Source organism: Muscardinus avellanarius (genome assembly GCF_963383645.1).
Source record: "Muscardinus avellanarius genome assembly, chromosome: 9".
Lineage (NCBI taxonomy): Eukaryota > Metazoa > Chordata > Mammalia > Rodentia > Gliridae > Muscardinus > Muscardinus avellanarius.
In genome coordinates this window covers 62,405,731-62,424,253 of record NC_137795.1, presented here as the reverse complement: position 1 = coordinate 62,424,253, position 18,523 = coordinate 62,405,731, and the positions used below count along the sequence as shown (strand labels likewise).

General features: G+C 36.0%; 1 protein-coding gene across 4 annotated transcripts in view; it reads right to left on the bottom strand.

Annotated features, from left to right (window-relative positions):
- CDK14 (cyclin dependent kinase 14) overlaps positions 1–18,523 on the bottom strand; it is a gene marked incomplete at both ends in the record, with an annotated part of 505,411 nt that overhangs the window by 120,258 nt on the left and 366,630 nt on the right. For all 4 annotated transcript variants that reach the window (XM_080700879.1, XM_080700880.1, XM_080700881.1 and 1 more), the window contains one exon: positions 3,701–3,794. In XM_080700879.1, the coding sequence (XP_080557005.1) occupies positions 3,701–3,794 (94 nt within the window). The remainder of the gene's footprint in view (positions 1–3,700; positions 3,795–18,523) is intronic.

The window sequence follows — 18,523 nt, the reverse complement described above, 5'->3', positions numbered from 1 at the left end:
AAAGCAGCAATTTCATATAAATGTTGATTTTTAGCTCCTAATTACCAAAGAACATTTTATTTAAAAAAAACACTACCCCAGAATAATAACTACAGTAAATGGGTTATTGCCATCAATCATGATGCTTAACTGCATTTTACAGTCTGTGCTCTGACAAGAGCAAAGAGGAGGTTAGTGTATCAATAACCCCAGGAGAAATTTATAATGATTTATTTTTTCTGACTTATTAAAAGCCTAGTCATGGCTCCAAGGTCTCTGGATACTCATAAAATCAGGAAAATGTTACCATAAAATTAAGAAATTATACTAAAATCCTCATACAGAAAGTAATTTCAACAAGATACAAACCACTGGAAATTGCTTATATAATATTTATATTTCAAGTAAAAACTCTGATTAGGTAAAATATGTCAACCTAATAAGCTACATTGAAGCTCAATTTTTGCTTTAATTGCAATATAACATAATTCACTTATGAAATCATTTACTTTCCTTTTAAATTCATCTTGAAATAATGTGTAAGTCAAGATATTTCTTACTATATGATTCTTTTTGAAATTTTCTGATTTTAAGTTTAAACAAATTAGTTTAGAGTAAAACTAATCAACAATTGACGAAGTGACATATTTGATAACTATCAGACAATAAAAAGCAAAGTAGAATGTACATGTTCAGAAATTATTCTTAGAATATAATTCAATAATATTATTATTTTTGTATTTTTACTTTAAATAAATTTAAGAGCTATTTGAACTATGTTTTAGCATAAAAAACTATATCATGAGAACGATAACTTATTAAAATTCCCTTTCATGCCATTCTTTCAATCACAAAATACATGGAAAAGTTTATTATGTTTTTATGAAAATACTTGTGGAGTGTTATAGCTGGGTTATATCCATTATAGTCTTTTGATGAGCCTTCATACTGATTTTCCTAGTGGTTGTACTAATTTACAAAAATCCCCCAGCAGTGTATAAGCATCCCTTTTCCCCTGAACCCTCAGCAGCATTTATTATTGTTCAAAGCCTTAATGATTGTAATGGGGGTTAGATATGAATTTATTACTTTGAATCTTGCTAAGTTGTATAAGTACATTGCACCAATAAAGTTCTAAACAAATACTATGGAAGTTATTACAAATAACTGAATTAAAATAAAAGCTTGAGTAAAAAAAATAAAATATGTTGATTAAACACTACATTAATACTAAAGGCCATACAATTTTATTTCTTCCTAGTTAAGAAATAACAATTTTATATCATTTGTTCCTAATATAACATATAAGCCAAATACTATCTGATAAAAAAAAATAAGTGTTTTTTTTTTTCTTTTGGAAAAAAGATTTCCTATGTTTAAGAATAGTCAATACATTTGTGCAAATTAAATTTTATTAAATTAAGAACTTTCTAATTATTCTTAAGAGAACAGGTGTTCAATGGATGTTTTTGGCAGCACTTTGTCACGGTGAAAAGCCGAAACCAAGCTACTAATATTGGGCTGGTTAAGTAAATAATGCTTCATATCCATACAATGAATAATAGGTTTCTGGGTTTATTTTTCAAGGATAATTACTCAATACATATTGTTAAATAAAAATAGCTAGCATAAGTACTCATTACATATTGTTAAGTGAAAATAATAAGTTACAAAATAGTATAAAAGTTATGTTCAATTTCAAATTTTTTATAGAAAAAAATATAAAAGCTGTTTACAAAAATATTAAATGTGGTTTTCTCTGGGTAGTAGGATCAAGGGTGATTTTCAGCTTTTATACTTTTTGACATTGTGCGTTCTATTATAAAATGCATTAGTTTATAGTCACAAAATATCATTTAATATTTGTGCATGTGAACTTCTAAGTATCAAATAAAATAAAACTGAAAAGAAGTAAAATAAGACAGCTTCTGGGAGTAAAAATATCACTAACACAACATTTTAAAGAGGGTTTCTAGGCAAGGGATTCTCTTGCTGTCCATTTGCTATTAGTGTTTGGAGGGACTAACCAGGATACAGGGCGCTGCATGAAGGGATCTCATATACTTGAGTTTCCTGGTTTCTAGTCTCCTTTCCTTATCATTTGTGGCTGACATCAAGGTGAACATAATAAAGATGGAATTTCAATTCATATTACCACTATCATATTACACCTTACTGTGGTTCTTATACTCAATATGAAATATACTTTAATGTGGTAGTTGCACAGCTGAAATGAATGAAAATCCAGTAAGTGTATTTATTCACCTGGTCCATGCTAACATCTACCTCGGTGATTTTACACATAAGTTTTCTAAAAGAAAGAAGTATGAGATTGTTAGCTTTTCCACTTTATTTGGTGTGAATCCTTTTAACAAAAATCCTATCTAGCTCTTATTCACTATTTAAATAAAAGGTCTATAAGGCTATTAGCTAACATAAAAAGCCGATTTAATAAAAACTAATTTGGCATTAATGAACATAGCAACTTAGAGTCTCCACTATGTGCCAAGCATTGTTCTAAAAGTACTCTTTGTGTTACAAGTCGATGATTCCTCAAAGCAAGCTGTATAGCCAGCGTTCTTCTCATCCCTCATTCTGCCCATGGGGAAAGTAAGGCTCAAAGAGTTAGTAAGTCTTTTCCCAGGGTCACATACCTAAAAAGTGACAGTGAGGTGTTACACCCAGATATTCTGGCTCCAGAGCACTTGAGTTTTGATTTAGGTTTAAAAATGACCTAATTAGCTTTTAATTTTAGAATAGTTTCAGATCTGTAGAAAAATTGAAAAAAAAGGTACAGTTTGTGTTTCCACCTCACTCGGTTTTCTTTCTTGTTAACGTCTAACATCATGGTTAAATTTATTACAACTAAGGAATCCACCTTAGTGTCTTTTTAGCAAATAAACACTGCACTTTGCTTGAATTTCACTAGACTTTATCCCCTAATGCGCTTTTTCTGTTACAGGAGTCCATCCAGGAGACTGAATTACAATGAATTGTCACGTGTCCTTAGCTGCTTCAGGGCTGTGATGGTTTCTCCGACTTTCCTGACTTAGGAGGTTATGATGCCGATAGTTTTGAGAAGTACCACTCATGCTTCTGGTCAAATGTACTTTGATTTGGTTTCAGGTGGTGAATTTTTCATGATTAGACTGTGCTTATAGTTTTGGGAGGAAGAATCACAGAGGCAAAGTGCTATTCTTGGTATATCATGTCAAGGGCACCTGTTACCATAATGACTTATCAATGATGGAGCTAGTCTTGAAGACCTGGCTCAAGATGTCTGCCTGGTGTCTCCTTTAGTATGACTATCCTCCCCTGCACCCACCATTTGTCACATTCTGTGTTATAGGACACAGTTTCTAATCCAAGTCTACTCAAAAGGTGAAGGGTGGCAGAGGGCTAAGCTTCACCCACTTGAGAGGGGGTGGAGTGTCTATATAAATTACTTTAAACTATTTTGAGTGATGGCTTCTAATCCATTATTATATGCTGCATCTTGTATTTTATTCTTTTTTTTTTACTATTTCACTACTAATTTATGATAATGTAAGACAATTCTTAACTAATTCCCTGCTTTTCTAAGGCCCCCAAAACATGTTAGAACTAAATGTGACAACAGATAAATTGGTTTTAAAATATTTTCCACTGATCACTGTAGAGTTGTCATGAAGTGACTAATTAGAAATCAGTTTTTCTCAGAAGCATTCTGTAAAGAACTTACCAGAAATATCCGTTCAAGTTGATCCTGAATGTCTTTCATTCCTGGAAAAGCAGCAACTCCTTGGATCATCTCAACAAAGATGCAGCCCACCCCCCTGAAAGGAGAATAAATAATTGTTATAAAAGATTTAGTACTTTCTGCTCAGAAAAAGAAATCTGCAATTAAGTTATCTACTTCATAGAAAAGCAATGAATACATTTTTTGTACTAAGAATTAAATTCAGGGGCACTTTACCACTGAGCTCCATCCCCAGCCCTTTTTTTTTTTTTTTTTTTTTTTTTGAGACAGGGTCTTGCTAAATTGCTGAGGCTGGTTTAGTTTAGAACTTGTAATTGTCCTGCTTATCCTTCTAAGTAGCTGGGAATACAAGTATGCAATGTTGTGCCTGGCATAAATAATACTTTTAATGAGCACCAAGAGCCATGCATACCCATACTATGGCTCTCCTTCCCCACCTGTCTATTGCTCAGAAAGGTTTCTAAATAGACATGGGGGCTGGTTATGGTGGCACATGCCTTTAATCCCAGTACTTAGGAAACTGAGATAGGAGGATTACAGATTTGATGCCAATTTTAGCAACTTAACAAGATCTTCAGCAATTTAATGAGATTCTGTTTCAAAATAAAAATAAAAGAGCTGGCAGTAATAGCTTGAAGGAGAATGTTCCTGAGATCCACCTCCAGTACCAATCAACTAATTAACCAGCCAACCAACCAACAAAAAAATAGATCAGATACATTGGCTCAGAAAACAGTGCAAACCAGTAAATTGTAGGCATTGGTGGCTTCCTCTTATTTACAGGACATAGTTGGGAAAGTCTCGGGTCTGTCACCTAAAAGCCTCCACAGTCCAGTTCTAACATCCTCCCCTCAATGTATTTCACAAAATCATGATATACTATAGTCTGGGGCTGTCCAGTGGTTCTCAATCCTCTTTGCATCAGCATCATCTGGGGACTTTTAAAGACTGCAAATTTGCTGGCCACAAACCCCAGAAGCCTTGCCCAGGAACTGACTTGAGCTGCTGGGATGGTTTAGGGCACAATTACTGAGGACTGCTGAGCCAGCTTGATCTAGGGCCAAGTGTAAACTATAGAACTTGGCTCAAATTACTTTACTACCCTCCCTTTTCACCTATTTGCTCTTGATATCTAAATTAAGTTCAACCTCTAGAATGCCAACTTCTCCATGAAGTCTTCCATGAACTTTTCAGCAGACAGATTAGCCCTGTTTATGAGTTAACTGGAAAAGCCCTTAATGTATTGGCTATCTCCTATGCTTAACCTCCTCTCCCTTCCTCTACATGCCATGCTCACAGTTCCTATCTTGCAAGGAGTATAGCATATCAGAGGACTTTGCTTTCCAGACTGCAGCAGCCCACACCTAAGCCAAAAGAAATGACCAGAGGAGAGACAGAGAGACAGACACTTGGAAAACAAGCTACATGGAGCAAGATGGTCAGAAACATATGTTGATGGGCAGATAACTTTAATGTCAGAGAAATAGCATGAACAGGCACACATTTCTGCACATGAAGTCACCTGAACTCATCTTCTGATAACCCAGTGTTTTTGCTAGTGCTAGATCTCTTTACCTCCTAGCAATTCTCCATGTTTATTTTTTAATGGCTCTGTCTTTAAAAAGTTTGTTTCCCACAAGTATCCTAATAAAAATCAGAAATATATTAGGACATTTGTTCTCCTCCTGTACTCATATTTATTTTAAAGCAAACAAACCTTTGTGTCATTAACTTATTTCAGAACCTTGTGACCTACTTCTCTATAGCTTTTCTAGTCATTATCACAGTTGTATATAAACAGTGTTTGGAATTAAAGTAATACATTTGCAGAAAGGCATTTCCTATCATACCATATAATTTTGGTTGAAATGAAGCAAAAACATACTTGTACAGAGTGCCAAAATGACTAAAATTAAACATGCCCTACTTTGTATCATAAAATAATTTCATTTTAAGTTATACACAATTAGTTTCAAGTCAGTGTTCTAAATAGACAGGTTTAATACAAGTTGTTTACATTTTGGATTTGAGAGACAGCAAAGGTATGGAGAGAATTACAAAATTAGAATAATAAAATGTGATGGCATGTCTATAAATACTAGAGTTTCAGATGTCTGATTAAGTCTACTTAATGTTCCAGTATGGTCATCCCAGTGCTTGGGAGGCTGAGACAGGAGGATATCAGGTTCAAGGACAACCTCATCAATAAAGCAAGACTCTTAACAACCAAATGAAACACTCATTTAAAAAAAAAAAAAAACTAGGGCTGAGAATGTATCTCAAAGATAAAATGCCTCTGGTTTCAATCCTGAGTAGAGTACCACAAGAATAACTATGTACAAAAAATAAAATTCTGGTATGGTGGTTTTCTAAATTTTTCTACTAAGTACAAAATTATAAGACTACTGTCCTTCATTTCTATTGTCTCCTTATTAAAAGTTACATAAAACATCCTGGGTCTTAAAGACCTGAACTTCCTTTTTTCCCATTCAGAAGAGGCTCTCAATTGTAGAAGACCTTTCCTATCACAGGCTGCAACTCTGAGTGTAAAGACCCTCAGCAGACAATACAGTTGGCTGGGGAGATAACTGTCATACTTCAGGACTGCACATGGAGTATCTTCCACCACTGCTTGTTCTTAGTCTATATCATCTCCAGAGTAAAATACTTAACAGGATTGCAAGATCAATCTACAATGCAATTCTATTCAGTTGGAATAAGATGATATCATTTCTCCATGGGATCTTAACTGCTTGGCTGGCTAAGGGATTTAGACTTTCATTTCTAATGGATACTTCCTACCTATGATATCATCTTTTCAAAGATGCTTGAGGGTGTACTAATGAAGCTGAGAACTAAATGTAAAGACAAAAATATAATACACAAGAAAATAAAACAGCCTATCAGCATAATAATAAAGCAAAATTCTTTATTATTGGAGATGCCTTATTGCCAAATGGTGGTAAAAGTCTTTCAATTTAATAGGAAGAGACTATTGCCTGCTTTCCTTTCCACCCCCGTCCTACCTTCCACTAGCCCTGTGCTCACTCTCTCAGTAGATGAAGCTGACTGCACAGAGTGGTTTACTGAGAATGAATTTATCCACTTAAGTACTATACTTATGATCTATGATCTTGAATTAGTAGGAAATGTCTAATTTGTGGCTCTTTTTAGAATTTGAATAACTACATAATTATCACCCACTTAGTCTAAATTTTTCAAGAGTAAGAATTGGTCACAAAAGCTTATCATTAAAGGTACCACAGAATTCAATTAGTTCAAACCTTACTTTTAGGATCAGTTAACTGGTAAAATGATGTATAAAATATCCACTCCTGTTCTCAAACATCATTTGATTCTTTTGAACTCAGATTTTTCTATTTAACATGCATTACAGGTGCATGAGTGATTTGGTGTGTGTGTGTGTGTGTGTGTGTGTGTGTGTGTGTGTGTGTCTCAAAATGAGAGTCTAAGCAAAATTGACAAGTCTTTGTCAGGACAAATAGAGACAGATGTTCCTTTGGACCTGAATGTCGCACAATTTGGAATTTTTTTTGGGGGGGGAAAACATTGCAAAATTATGAATAAAAACTTAAGTACAAAAATGAATGTAGAGACTTGAGGGAAGATGGCAACTGAGAAAAGCAGCGTTTTAGAATCCTGCTAAAACTCGATCCCTGTTGCCACAAAATCAGCGCTTTTCATAGCCAGAAAATATCATTAGCAGAGAAATAAAAAATGTAAACACAAGGGACAGAGAAAAAAAAAGACTAGAAGAACAACCAGAGACCAGAAATCAAGCCTGCAATGCGGCAGCGGAGCAAGCCAGCACCATCTTCCTTCACAGCACCAGGATCCAGAGAGGAAAGGTAAACAAGGAACTGAAGTGAGCAGCTGAGGATCATTTGGGTGTAATTCAGCAGTTCTTTCAGTGCAAAAAACGCCTAAAACTACTAGTGGTCAAGCTCATCACGCCTTCCATGGACTCAGAACGGAACTCAAAACCAAAAAAGAAATACGCCAGCCTCACAGCCGAGGGCGTGGTGGCAGTGCCATATTTCCAGCAGCTACAGCAAGTTCACCGCACCTCGCCACAGCTCCAGATCTGCGCGCTAATTGCGGCCCCTAAAGGAGAAATCCCTGTACTGCACTCTCGGGGACTTTGATAATCTCATTGGGTCGGATATTTTGCAGTACAACCCAGTGAAGGAGTAGCAGTGTCAGAGATACCACACCCTAGCCGCAGCTCCCTGTGGGAAAACACCCAGCCCGGCACCCCACCGTCTTGTGTAGCCTCAATTAACTTCCTGGGTATGAGACTTTGAGATACAACCCAGTAAAGGAGTAGTGGCGGCAGAGATTACAACAGACTCGAGATACAGAGCAACCTAAATGAAGTTGTAGTGACCCAGGGAAGGCACAAAATTCTGACATCATGGGAAAGAGGAACAACAATTACAGCAATGAATGCCCACAACCCCACAACCTCAGAACCTGATAACACAGAAATCCAGAGATCTCTAGAAGATCAAATCAGGAAAATAACTGTAGAAATAATAGAGGTGTTTCGAAAAGAATTCAGAGAGAGCCAAAAAGAGATAAAGAATGCTATTAATGAAGTAAAGTCCTCAATTCAAAGTACAAACAACCGATTAGACCACATGGAGAATAGAATCTCGCTCTTAGAAGATGATCACTCCAAAAACGAATGCATAGTTTCTAAATTAGAAAAAAAATCTGACAGCAGGCATATGACATTGAAGAAATATGGGCCCATTTTAAGAGAGCTAACCTAAGAATAATTGGATTAGAGGAGGGAAAAGAAGGTGAAACCAAAGGGATCAATAATCTCTTCAAAGAAATAATAGCAGAAAATTTTCCAAACATAGAGAAAGAGGTCGATACACAGGTCCAGGAAACTTATAGAACTCCCTTTAGACAGAATCAGAGAAGAGGATCCCCACGCCACATAATTGTCAAAATGACCAATGTGGAAGCCAAGCAGAGAATCTTAAAGGCAACAAAAACAAAGGGCCAAGTGACATTCAGAGGCAAACCAATGAGAATCACTCTAAACTTCCCAAACCAAGTCATGAGAACCAGAAGGTCTCGGAGTAACATATTCCAAACTGAAAGAAAACAACTTCCAGCCAAAAATTTCCTACCCAGCAAAACTTTCTATCAAATTAGATGGGGAAATAAGAAGCTTCCATGACAAACAGAAACTGAAGGAATTTATGTCTTCAAAACCAGCGCTAGAGAAAATACTCAAAGAGATTAACTACAAAGAAGAAATAGGTAATACACACCAGAACCAGAGAAACAAGATTTTCCATCCAGCAGACAACTAAGCAAAGAAGAATATATTCATGTGTTTATAAGTTAAAATCTTTGGAGATTCATTATTTATTTCAGTCTTTTACCTATTTCTAAATTGTATTTCTAAATTGTACTGTTTGCTTTTATTGTTGCTAATTTTTAGGATTTCTATTTGAAATATTAATTAATACCTTCAGAAAGAGCATTTGGAAATATTTTATCCCATTCTATCAGTAACTTTTAACTCTGTTTACATTGTACAATATTTTTTTTTAGGAAGTTTGTTTATTCTTTTGTTGCCTGTGCCTTTGAAATCATATCCAAGAAATCACTGCCAATTACAATGTTGTGAAGTGTCATGATCCAGGTTTTCTTCTAAAAGTTTATAGTCTTAAGATTTACATTTAGGTCTTTTATCTAGTTTGAGTTAATATTTGTATATGGTGTTAGATAAGGGTCCAATCTCATTATTTTTCATGTAATTATTATCTTTTAACTATTTAGTGAAAAGATTACTATTTCCTTCACCAAATGTTCTTGGAAACTTTGTCAAAAATAACTTGACCATATATGGAAGAATTTATTTCTAGGCTTTTTATTTTACTCCACTGGTTTATATATCTGCCTTTATAGCAGTACTACACTATTTCAATTATTGTAGCTCTATAAGGTTTGAAATCAGAAAATGTACATCTACTAGCTTTATTCTTTTTCGAGAGTGTTTTGGGTATTTAGAGTTCATATTTCTTGTTAGGATAGACTTTTTCTGAAAAAAAAAAAATAAATGTATGATAGTTTTACCTTAAAAAAAGAAAAAGATATCCTCTGGTAAGAAAGCAAGCAAAAAGAAATACTGAAATGTTATCTTTAAGTGATCAAAAGTTTGATATCAGACAGATGAATCTGTTATGTGAGGCTATCATTGTTAATTTTGGATAAATTGCTATAATATTAGATGTCAACCACTAAGCCAAGCATGGGAAGGAGAGATGGGGAGGGAATGGGGTGGGGATTGGGTAGGGGCTAACTGGGCGATGTGTGCATGTATGTCAACACAAGTTTTTATCCCATTATGATGTATGAATACAGTGCACCAATAAAAAAATAAACAAAAATGAATGTAGAATAAGAAAATTAATAAAAATAAATCATCGTTTTAAAAAGCTAATGTATACAATAATCTAAAATTTGGAAAAATAATTATCATTAATTATTAACTATCTGAAAAACCTCTTTGACACTTTTTGTTCTGCAATTCTAACAATCTCACATCCCTGCCTTTTTGTGCTGGAGATTGAACCAAGAGCTTTGCTAAGCCCGCACCCCACTGCAAAGCACATCCCAAGCCCAGAATATTCTTTTCTATAAAGGGATTTGTTTGCAATTCTCTTTTATTTCATTTTTCTTTTCTTTTCTCTCTTCTCTTTTTCTGGTTTTGATTATTTTTGTCTAATACTTCTCTCATTACAGGTAAGATCATATAAATATTTAGGACTGTTGTCAATTTGGGGAAAACCTTTAACAATTTTCTTTCAGGCTTCAGACACTATAAATGCAGCAGCTCTTGTGTATCTTGCTTTATACATTTCCAGAGAAGCTGCTGGCAGAGCATGGTAGGACACTTTAGCTCAAAGTGAGGGCTAGGAAGGATTTATACAACTCAAGGCTAGAAGGGTGAGAATTCCAACTGGTAAAATATGTGGTGATATATTGAGGGTATTCCAGGTATAAAAGTCAGAATCCAACGAGGAATCTCAACAAGCTTCTACATGGAAGAATGAAAGAAAGGGCAAAAAGATCAGGCTATATTCCATGATAAGCAGTTTGTGTTTTACTCCTAAGACAGAAGGTTGGATTTTTTTTCTGCATCCCTCCCTCATGGAAGAGGAGGCTCACCAGCTAAATGTACTCTGGACAACCCAATTTATGCTGACTAAGGAATAAAATGGCTCTGGGAGTGGTGCTGCACACCTGTAATCCCTGTTCTTGAGAGGCTGAGACAGGAGGATCCATTATTCAAAGCCAACCTCAGCGACTCAGTGAGACCATGTTTCAAAATAAAATGAATAGATAAAATGGGCTGGGTATGTAGCTCAGAGGTAGAAGGCCTCTGAGTTCAATCTCCACAACACACACACACACACACACACACACACAAAAGAGGAAGGGAGGAAGGAAGGGAAGGGAGAGGAGAGGAAGGGAGAAAAGGAGAGGTGAAAAGTAGAGAGAGGGAGGGAGGGAGGGAAGAAGAAAACGGCTTTCAAGACAGAAGCAATTACAACCACTAGTTGTAAAGCCACCTTGGTCTTTCACGGTATTGGCAGCAGATGAATAAAACCAGGAGTAGTGTAAGCCCTTCCTCTACTGGCAGGAGGGCTGAGCATTTAACTGTGCCCAGGGGTCTACAAATTAGCACCAACAGACCAAATCCCACCCATTGCCTGTATCCATATGGGCCATGAGGCAAGAATGGCCTTGAATGTTTTTGTGTGGTGGCACAGACATGCTTGTAATCCCCTCCCTTGGGAGGCAGAGACAGGAGGATCACTCTGGTTCGAAGCCAGCCTCGCTGGCTTAAGAGACCCTGTTTCCAAATAAAAAAAGTATAAAATAGGTCTGGGAGTGTAGCCCAGAGGTAGAGAGTTTCCAGGAACCCCAGTACCACCAGGAAAAAAAATTAATGTATACATAGAGCATTTGTTGTTTATAACATGATGTACTGATGTATGCGTGCATTGTGCAATGTTAAAAATATGGCTAGTTAATATCTGCATCATCTCATATGGTCATTTTAGTGGTGAGAACACTTGACATCCAATCTTAGCAATTTTCAAAAATATAATATGCACAATACACCTCTAGAAATTATGCCTCCTAATTATAGCTTTATGCCCTTTGACAAACATTGATTGGTGGAAGATGAATTGTGTGTGTGTGTGTGTGTGTGTGTGTGTGTGTGTGTGTGTGTGTGGGTGGTACTGGGGGGAAGACGGATATTTTATTCTTTAAGTTGTTTTTATAAACTAGGAAAATAAACTGGAGGAAAATAGGTATGGTGATTTTTTTTTTAATAAGGATGTTTCCACAACCAGTTGTAAAAAAGTTTCTTGTTCAAATACAGTTAGTGAGTGGATTTGCATAATAAAGGCAGAAGAAGAAGTCTCTACATATGTAAACATCTTTTTTGTGTGTGGTATTTGGGGTTAAGATTGAACTCAGAGGCAGTCTACCTGTGAACTACATCTCCAACACTATTTTACTTTTTAAAAATTTGAAACAGGAAGTCCCTAATTTGTTGAGGCTAGTCTCAAACCTGAAATCCTCCTGTCTCAGCCTCCAAGTACTGAGATTACTAAAAGCATGGGCCACCACACCTAGCCTTATATAAAATTTTTTAAAAAAGGTTTTAATCTGTTTTTAGAAAATAGAAGGAAGTATCTTATTTCTTAGAATTACTACCTTTTATTTTTATAAACATTAGGGAATTTTGTCTATCTAACTGAATTTTATAAATGTAATGTAGCTGAGGCTGGCTGCAAACCTATGATACTCCTGTCTCAACATCCCAAGTACTGGAATTACAAATCTGTGCCACCACACATGGTGAGAATTATTTCTAATATATTTGCAACATTATTTTTAAAAAAGTAAAATGAAGGAAGATCAGCATTTCCAGGGTCAGGGATTAGTTATAATAAGTAGAAAACCCAAGTATTTCTAGTTTTCCCTGTATAAGTGGGAGAAAATCAAAATAAAGCTTTTGTGCCTTTTTTAATTTTTTTAAATTTTTTTGGTGGTACTGGGATTCCTGGAAACCCTTCTACCTCCAGGTTACATTCCCAGACCTATTTTTATATATTTTTTATTTGGAAACAGGGTCTCTTAAGCCAGCAAGGCTGGCTTCAAACCAGCGTGATCCTCCTGTCTCGGCCTCCCAAGCCCGGGGTACAAGCGTGCGCAACCACGCCCGGCACTTTTGTGCCTTTTGATGATCTTTTTCTTAGATGCTATGAGTGATCTAGAATTGCAGGCTCAGGATGTGGAATGTCTTCTGGGGTTTGACCTAAAGAAGCTTGGGCAACAAAATAATTAAAGATCAATTAATCTTGGTATGAAGATATTTGCAAGCTGACATACACACTCTAGGGCAAAGAAATTGAAGAGGAAAAAATGATTTAAACTATTATACTTGGGGCAATGCAGGGGGTAGAATTCATAGAAAAAAACAAAATTCATACAGAAGGAATAAGGTTTTTTTCTTCAACAGAAGAGAACAAGTAAGTTAATGCTACATCTTCAGGAAGTCTGATCTCTCAAACTGGGTTAGCATCCCGTCCCTAAACCTCATGCCCTCTATTATACTTTCTACTACTATAATTTATTTACTTGCTTACTTTTTTTTTTTTTTTTGGTGGTACTGGGGGTGGAACCCAGGGGCTTTCCACCTCCAGGCTATACTCCCAGACCTATTTTATATTTTTTATTGGGAAATAGGTTCTCACTAAGTAGCTGAGAGACTCACTAAGTAGCTGAGGCTGGCTTCAAACCTGTGCGATCCTCCTGTCTCAGCCTCCCAAGCGCAGGGATTAAAAGCGTGCACCACCATATCCGGCTATTTACTTACTTTCAGTGGATTAGCTACCATCATCTTTTTTATAACGAAAATTTCGTTTTTAAGATTTGTTTGTTTATTTTTGTGGTACTGGGAATTGAACCCAAGGTATATTCTACCCCAGCTCTTTTTATATTTTGTTTTGAAACATGATCTCACTAGTTTCCTGAGAGTCTAAGTTCCTGAGGCTCTCCTCAAACCTGCAATCCTCCAGTCTCAGCCTCCCAAGTATTGGGATTTCAGGTGTATGCCACCATATCCTGACTTTTGAAGATATAGTCCAAATGAGTAAAAAGAGTTATGGCAATATGGCCACACTACAGGGCCTGGATGAAACAGAGTAAAGTCATTAAAGTCACCAGCTAATACATAGCCTAAAATATTTGTTTACTAAAATCCTGCTGAGATTTCACAGTGCAAGGTGACTTTATATCCTTTAACTAAAATAGAGATTAATTATACCCATCAGCATGCATACTCAAAAGCCTATCTACCTTCAACACATTATATTTCAAGTGAAACATACTCAGTCAATTTTCTCATGAAGACATTATTGTTACATGCAACATGGTGATTAACCAAGTAAATGACTGTCCTGTTTAAAGAAGTATAAAATAGGACCTAGATATCACTATGTAGTAGAGAGTAATCTAATCTTAGTCGTGACTAAAACATAAAAAATTTAACAAAACATTGTTCTCCTTCCCTAATTCTCAGTGCAAATGTCTGGTTTAATCACAGTAGTAGAGAAAGACTTTGATATTTTTAAATATGGTACAATTAAAATCTTAAGACCAACATACTATAGTTTCTAATTTCATCTATTTGTTAGCAAAGTTTTCAGATTTCTTAGAACAGAGAGCTTTAAGCCAAAAGTGACAATTTTACTCTCAAATGGCAGTATTTATCCACAAAGCCCAGGAGGAGTCAAGACACAGCACAGCCTGTGCATTCCCCTACCTGTGGTGGGGACAGCCACCCACCCTTAGCTAGCATCTTCTGTCACAGCAGGAGAGGCTTGCCCCTTCTCATACCAACCTCCCTAACAGAAGGTTAGAGGAGACCTCTACTCAAGTTCAAAGGATTATTCAGCACCATTAAGAACCATCTGCATTGTCAAACATTTGGAAAGAGGGCTGCAGATGAAGATACTGTCAGCCTGCTTCTGACAGGAAGCAAGCAGGTGAGCAGAACTGTGGCTCAGTGCAAGTTCATTCATTTGCCTTTTTCTTTTCAATGTTGTGCTGGCACCAGTAATTTCCTCAAAGCCCATGTGTCCATCTAAGAAGGCATCCAAAGCAGTGCTTCTTCCAGCTGAGGTGCATGCTGGTCACACAAAACTCTTGTTAGAATCTGGGCTTTGATTACTAGGTGGGGGCTGGCGGTCTAAGACCTTGCTTCTCTCTCAAGCTTTCCAGAAATGTTCAACCTACTGAAGAGCAAGAATCTAAAGAAATCTAGAAGATTCTGCTGTTTAAGTCATTTTTAGGGCTCAGTTTAATTCTTTAAACATGTATTCAATCTCTGTCCAAAGGAACAAAGAAACAGTAGATCAGTAAAATAAGAGTAAATGTGAAACACAATTTGAATTTAACACTCAGGGATGTAATACTAACTCAGAAGACTTCCATGTTAATTAACCTAGTAGGTAATTTTATTGAGCCATGGTTCACTGAAATACACCATTCTGCAACAAAAGCTAGGGCTAATTGATGAACTAGGGAAGCCGTATTATTTTTCTCACTTTTATCTATATATGTTTATAAAATAGACTGAAGATTTTTATTCCCTAGGACATTGGCTTCTAAAAGAACAAAATATAACCTGTAAGAAAATTTATTTATAACAGATGTGATCTTTTCATTCTGGCATTCACAGTATTTGAAAAGTGAAAGATTAAAAAATTACATTCCACCATGCCCTTGGTGACTACCAAAGGGACTGAATTGATTAAACTGTCACTCATCATTTACTGTGGTTAGTGCTTCATTAGGCACCGATAGGCACAATATATCTTAGTCAAATATTTCTTTGGAGTCCTTAGCTTTCAAGGCTTGAAAACAAAAACCTAGATTGTGAGTTAAAACTCCTCTTAGAATATAGATGATACAAAACAATAAAGTTTTTACATAAGAAGAAAATTTAAGGTCATTTCTTGAACTATTAAACAAAAGGATTTCTCTGCCAACTTGGAGGAGTAGCCCCTGGATTAAATCCCTAGAACCAAAAAATAAAAATAAAAAAATTAAAACACCCAGAACTATTTCTCTAAGAAGGTGTAATTACAAATAAGCATATCAGCATAAAAGTTATACAAAAGTAAAGATGGAAGTACAGAGAGTTGATATAGTTAAGAAGAGTCCAGTCCTAGACAAGCCTTCTGGGAGGCCCCAGACACACATGTATAAGGAGACCAACAAGGAGATCAAGAAGCCCAACCACGTAAAGTACCAACTAGCAAAAATGCTCCTCAAGATTTATTGGTTAATGTTTGCTCATACACCTTAAATAGTATGTGTGTGTATGTTTTATCAATAGTATTTTTAAATGAATTAAAAAAGCTATGTCTTTGCTTTCTGGTCCTATTACCTAAGCCACATACCCAGGACTCACCTGAAATCCTTTCCTTTCCTTCACTATGCCCATCCAGTCAAGTCATCATACCCTACGTATTTCTAAATATTTCTCCATTCTGTTCTCTGACCACTCCTCCCACTTCCTCCTTTCCTTCCCTTTTCTCTGTTTCCAAAACTCCATCCATCCCTATACACACATATCAGTTGTTTTACCTTCTTGTGATATCTTTATCTATGGCATGAACCATGCATCCGTCAACCCAAGCACTGTCAGCTTAGGATTCCCCTTTTCAAGGCAGGCTGGGTAATTACTACTGGGTGAAGTCTCCTTTGACACCCACTTTTCCTTAACAATCCACCAAGGATAAAATTTACCTCCACTTGAGAGCTACCCACTCTACCAACTGGATATTTATGTTCTAGCTCATCACATTGCCTTTCCTTCTAACCATGTAGCATGAATAAGTCTTTCTCATTCTTGTAGCCCTAAGACCTCACAGTTCTTAGTATAAAATGTTTGATAAATATCTTTAAAATAAATGAATGAATCAATGCCACGAATTAGTGAGGAGTATACACACAAGAAAGGCAGTTGATTGAGACCAAATATTATATGGAATTAAACACTAAGCAAATTTCATTAAATTTACCACATCTTAACCCTAACTCCATTTATAAGGCACTCTAAAGGAATTTCAACAGTTTCTATGGAAACCTATGGTTCAGCAGTACAACTTACTCAAATGCTAAAATTTAGAGATAGAACTCAGAGAATGTCTACAATGTTTGATTTTTACATGTAAAAAAATAAAAAGTAACATATGCCTAAATGTCTTAGCTTCAGTCCTGGAACCAGAAACTGCAGCTCCTGACTCTTGGCGAGGCATTCCTTAATCATGCCATCCGGCCCCCCCACAATTAAACAAGTGTATTTTTATTAGGTCAGCCTAGTCAGATTAAAGAAAAGGTGGCAACTTATTTTATTCTCTCACTCCAAATGGCACATATGCTAGCAAGAAAAAATATCAAACTGAAATCAAGTATTCACAAAGAGAACACAATAAAATTACTCTAGAAAATAGAAGTCTATCATCATTGTTAGCCCCCTGAAAAATAAGATGGTTAATGTTTTAAAATGTTGGAAAATTCAGAATAGACAAGTATGGATAACAAAGGCACTATAAAGTGTGTGTGTGTGTGTGTGTGTGTGTGTGTGTGTGTGTGTGTGGTGTGTATTTGTGGTGCTGGGGATTGAATCCAGGAACTTCTACCTCTGAGATATGCCCCCAGCACTATTTTATTTATTATTTGGAAACAGGGTTTCTCTAAGTTTCTGAGGCTGGTCTTAAGCCTGTAATTCTCCTATCTCAGCCTCCCAAGTACAGGGATTGCAAGCATGCACCACAATGCCCAGAAGATAGACTCTTAAAACAATAATCCCAGTGCATACTGAGAATATTCAGGCTGGTAACATCTAGATATAATACAATTAATATAAAAAATTTAAAGAGAAAAATGCCCTTACTAAAGACTACTGTGAAAAAAAAAGAAAAAGAAAATTAAAAATACTGTACCAAACACTTTTTGCATTATTAAATAATAAAAAAAGAAAGAAGTCAGGGTAAGTCATTTAAAACACTACCAGTAATGGCACTTCTCCAAGGAAGAAATATAAGCCAGGCAAGATAAGAAAAACCAAATTATTAAGCCCTGTACATCTTAAATTTCAGTTTCTATGACAGTTACTAGAGGATAAGGAAATCATATTTTAAGGCTTCCCTCCCCCTCTGAAAATGTATTAGACCTTGTGCAATAGTAAGAGACACTACAAAAAAAAAACCTGTGTATGAGTAATTATCATAAAGATCAATGCAAATGACATATACACAGACTATCAGTAGTTTTTTTTGTTTTGTTTTGTTTTGTTTTTCTGTGGATCTGGGGACGGAACCCAGGGGCATTCGACCTCTGAGCTACCCTCCCTGCCCTATTTTTTATTCTTTATTTTGAAACCGGTTCTCACTGAGTTGCAGAGGGCCTCACTAAGTAGCGGAGGCTGTCTGTGAACCGTGATCCTCCAGTCTCAGCCTCCCGAATGCTGGGATTATGAGCATGTGCCACCATGCCCGGGTATTTTTTTTTTTTGATAAGCCATCTTTGGAATATCATAAAATTATTGCTAAAGACTTTATATAAATTATACTTCAACAAAGAGAATTCTGAACTGCAAATTTCAGTATGTTAAGTTGAAATATTTAGTTCCAGTCATCAAATGGCATAAATAAACTTTGATGGACT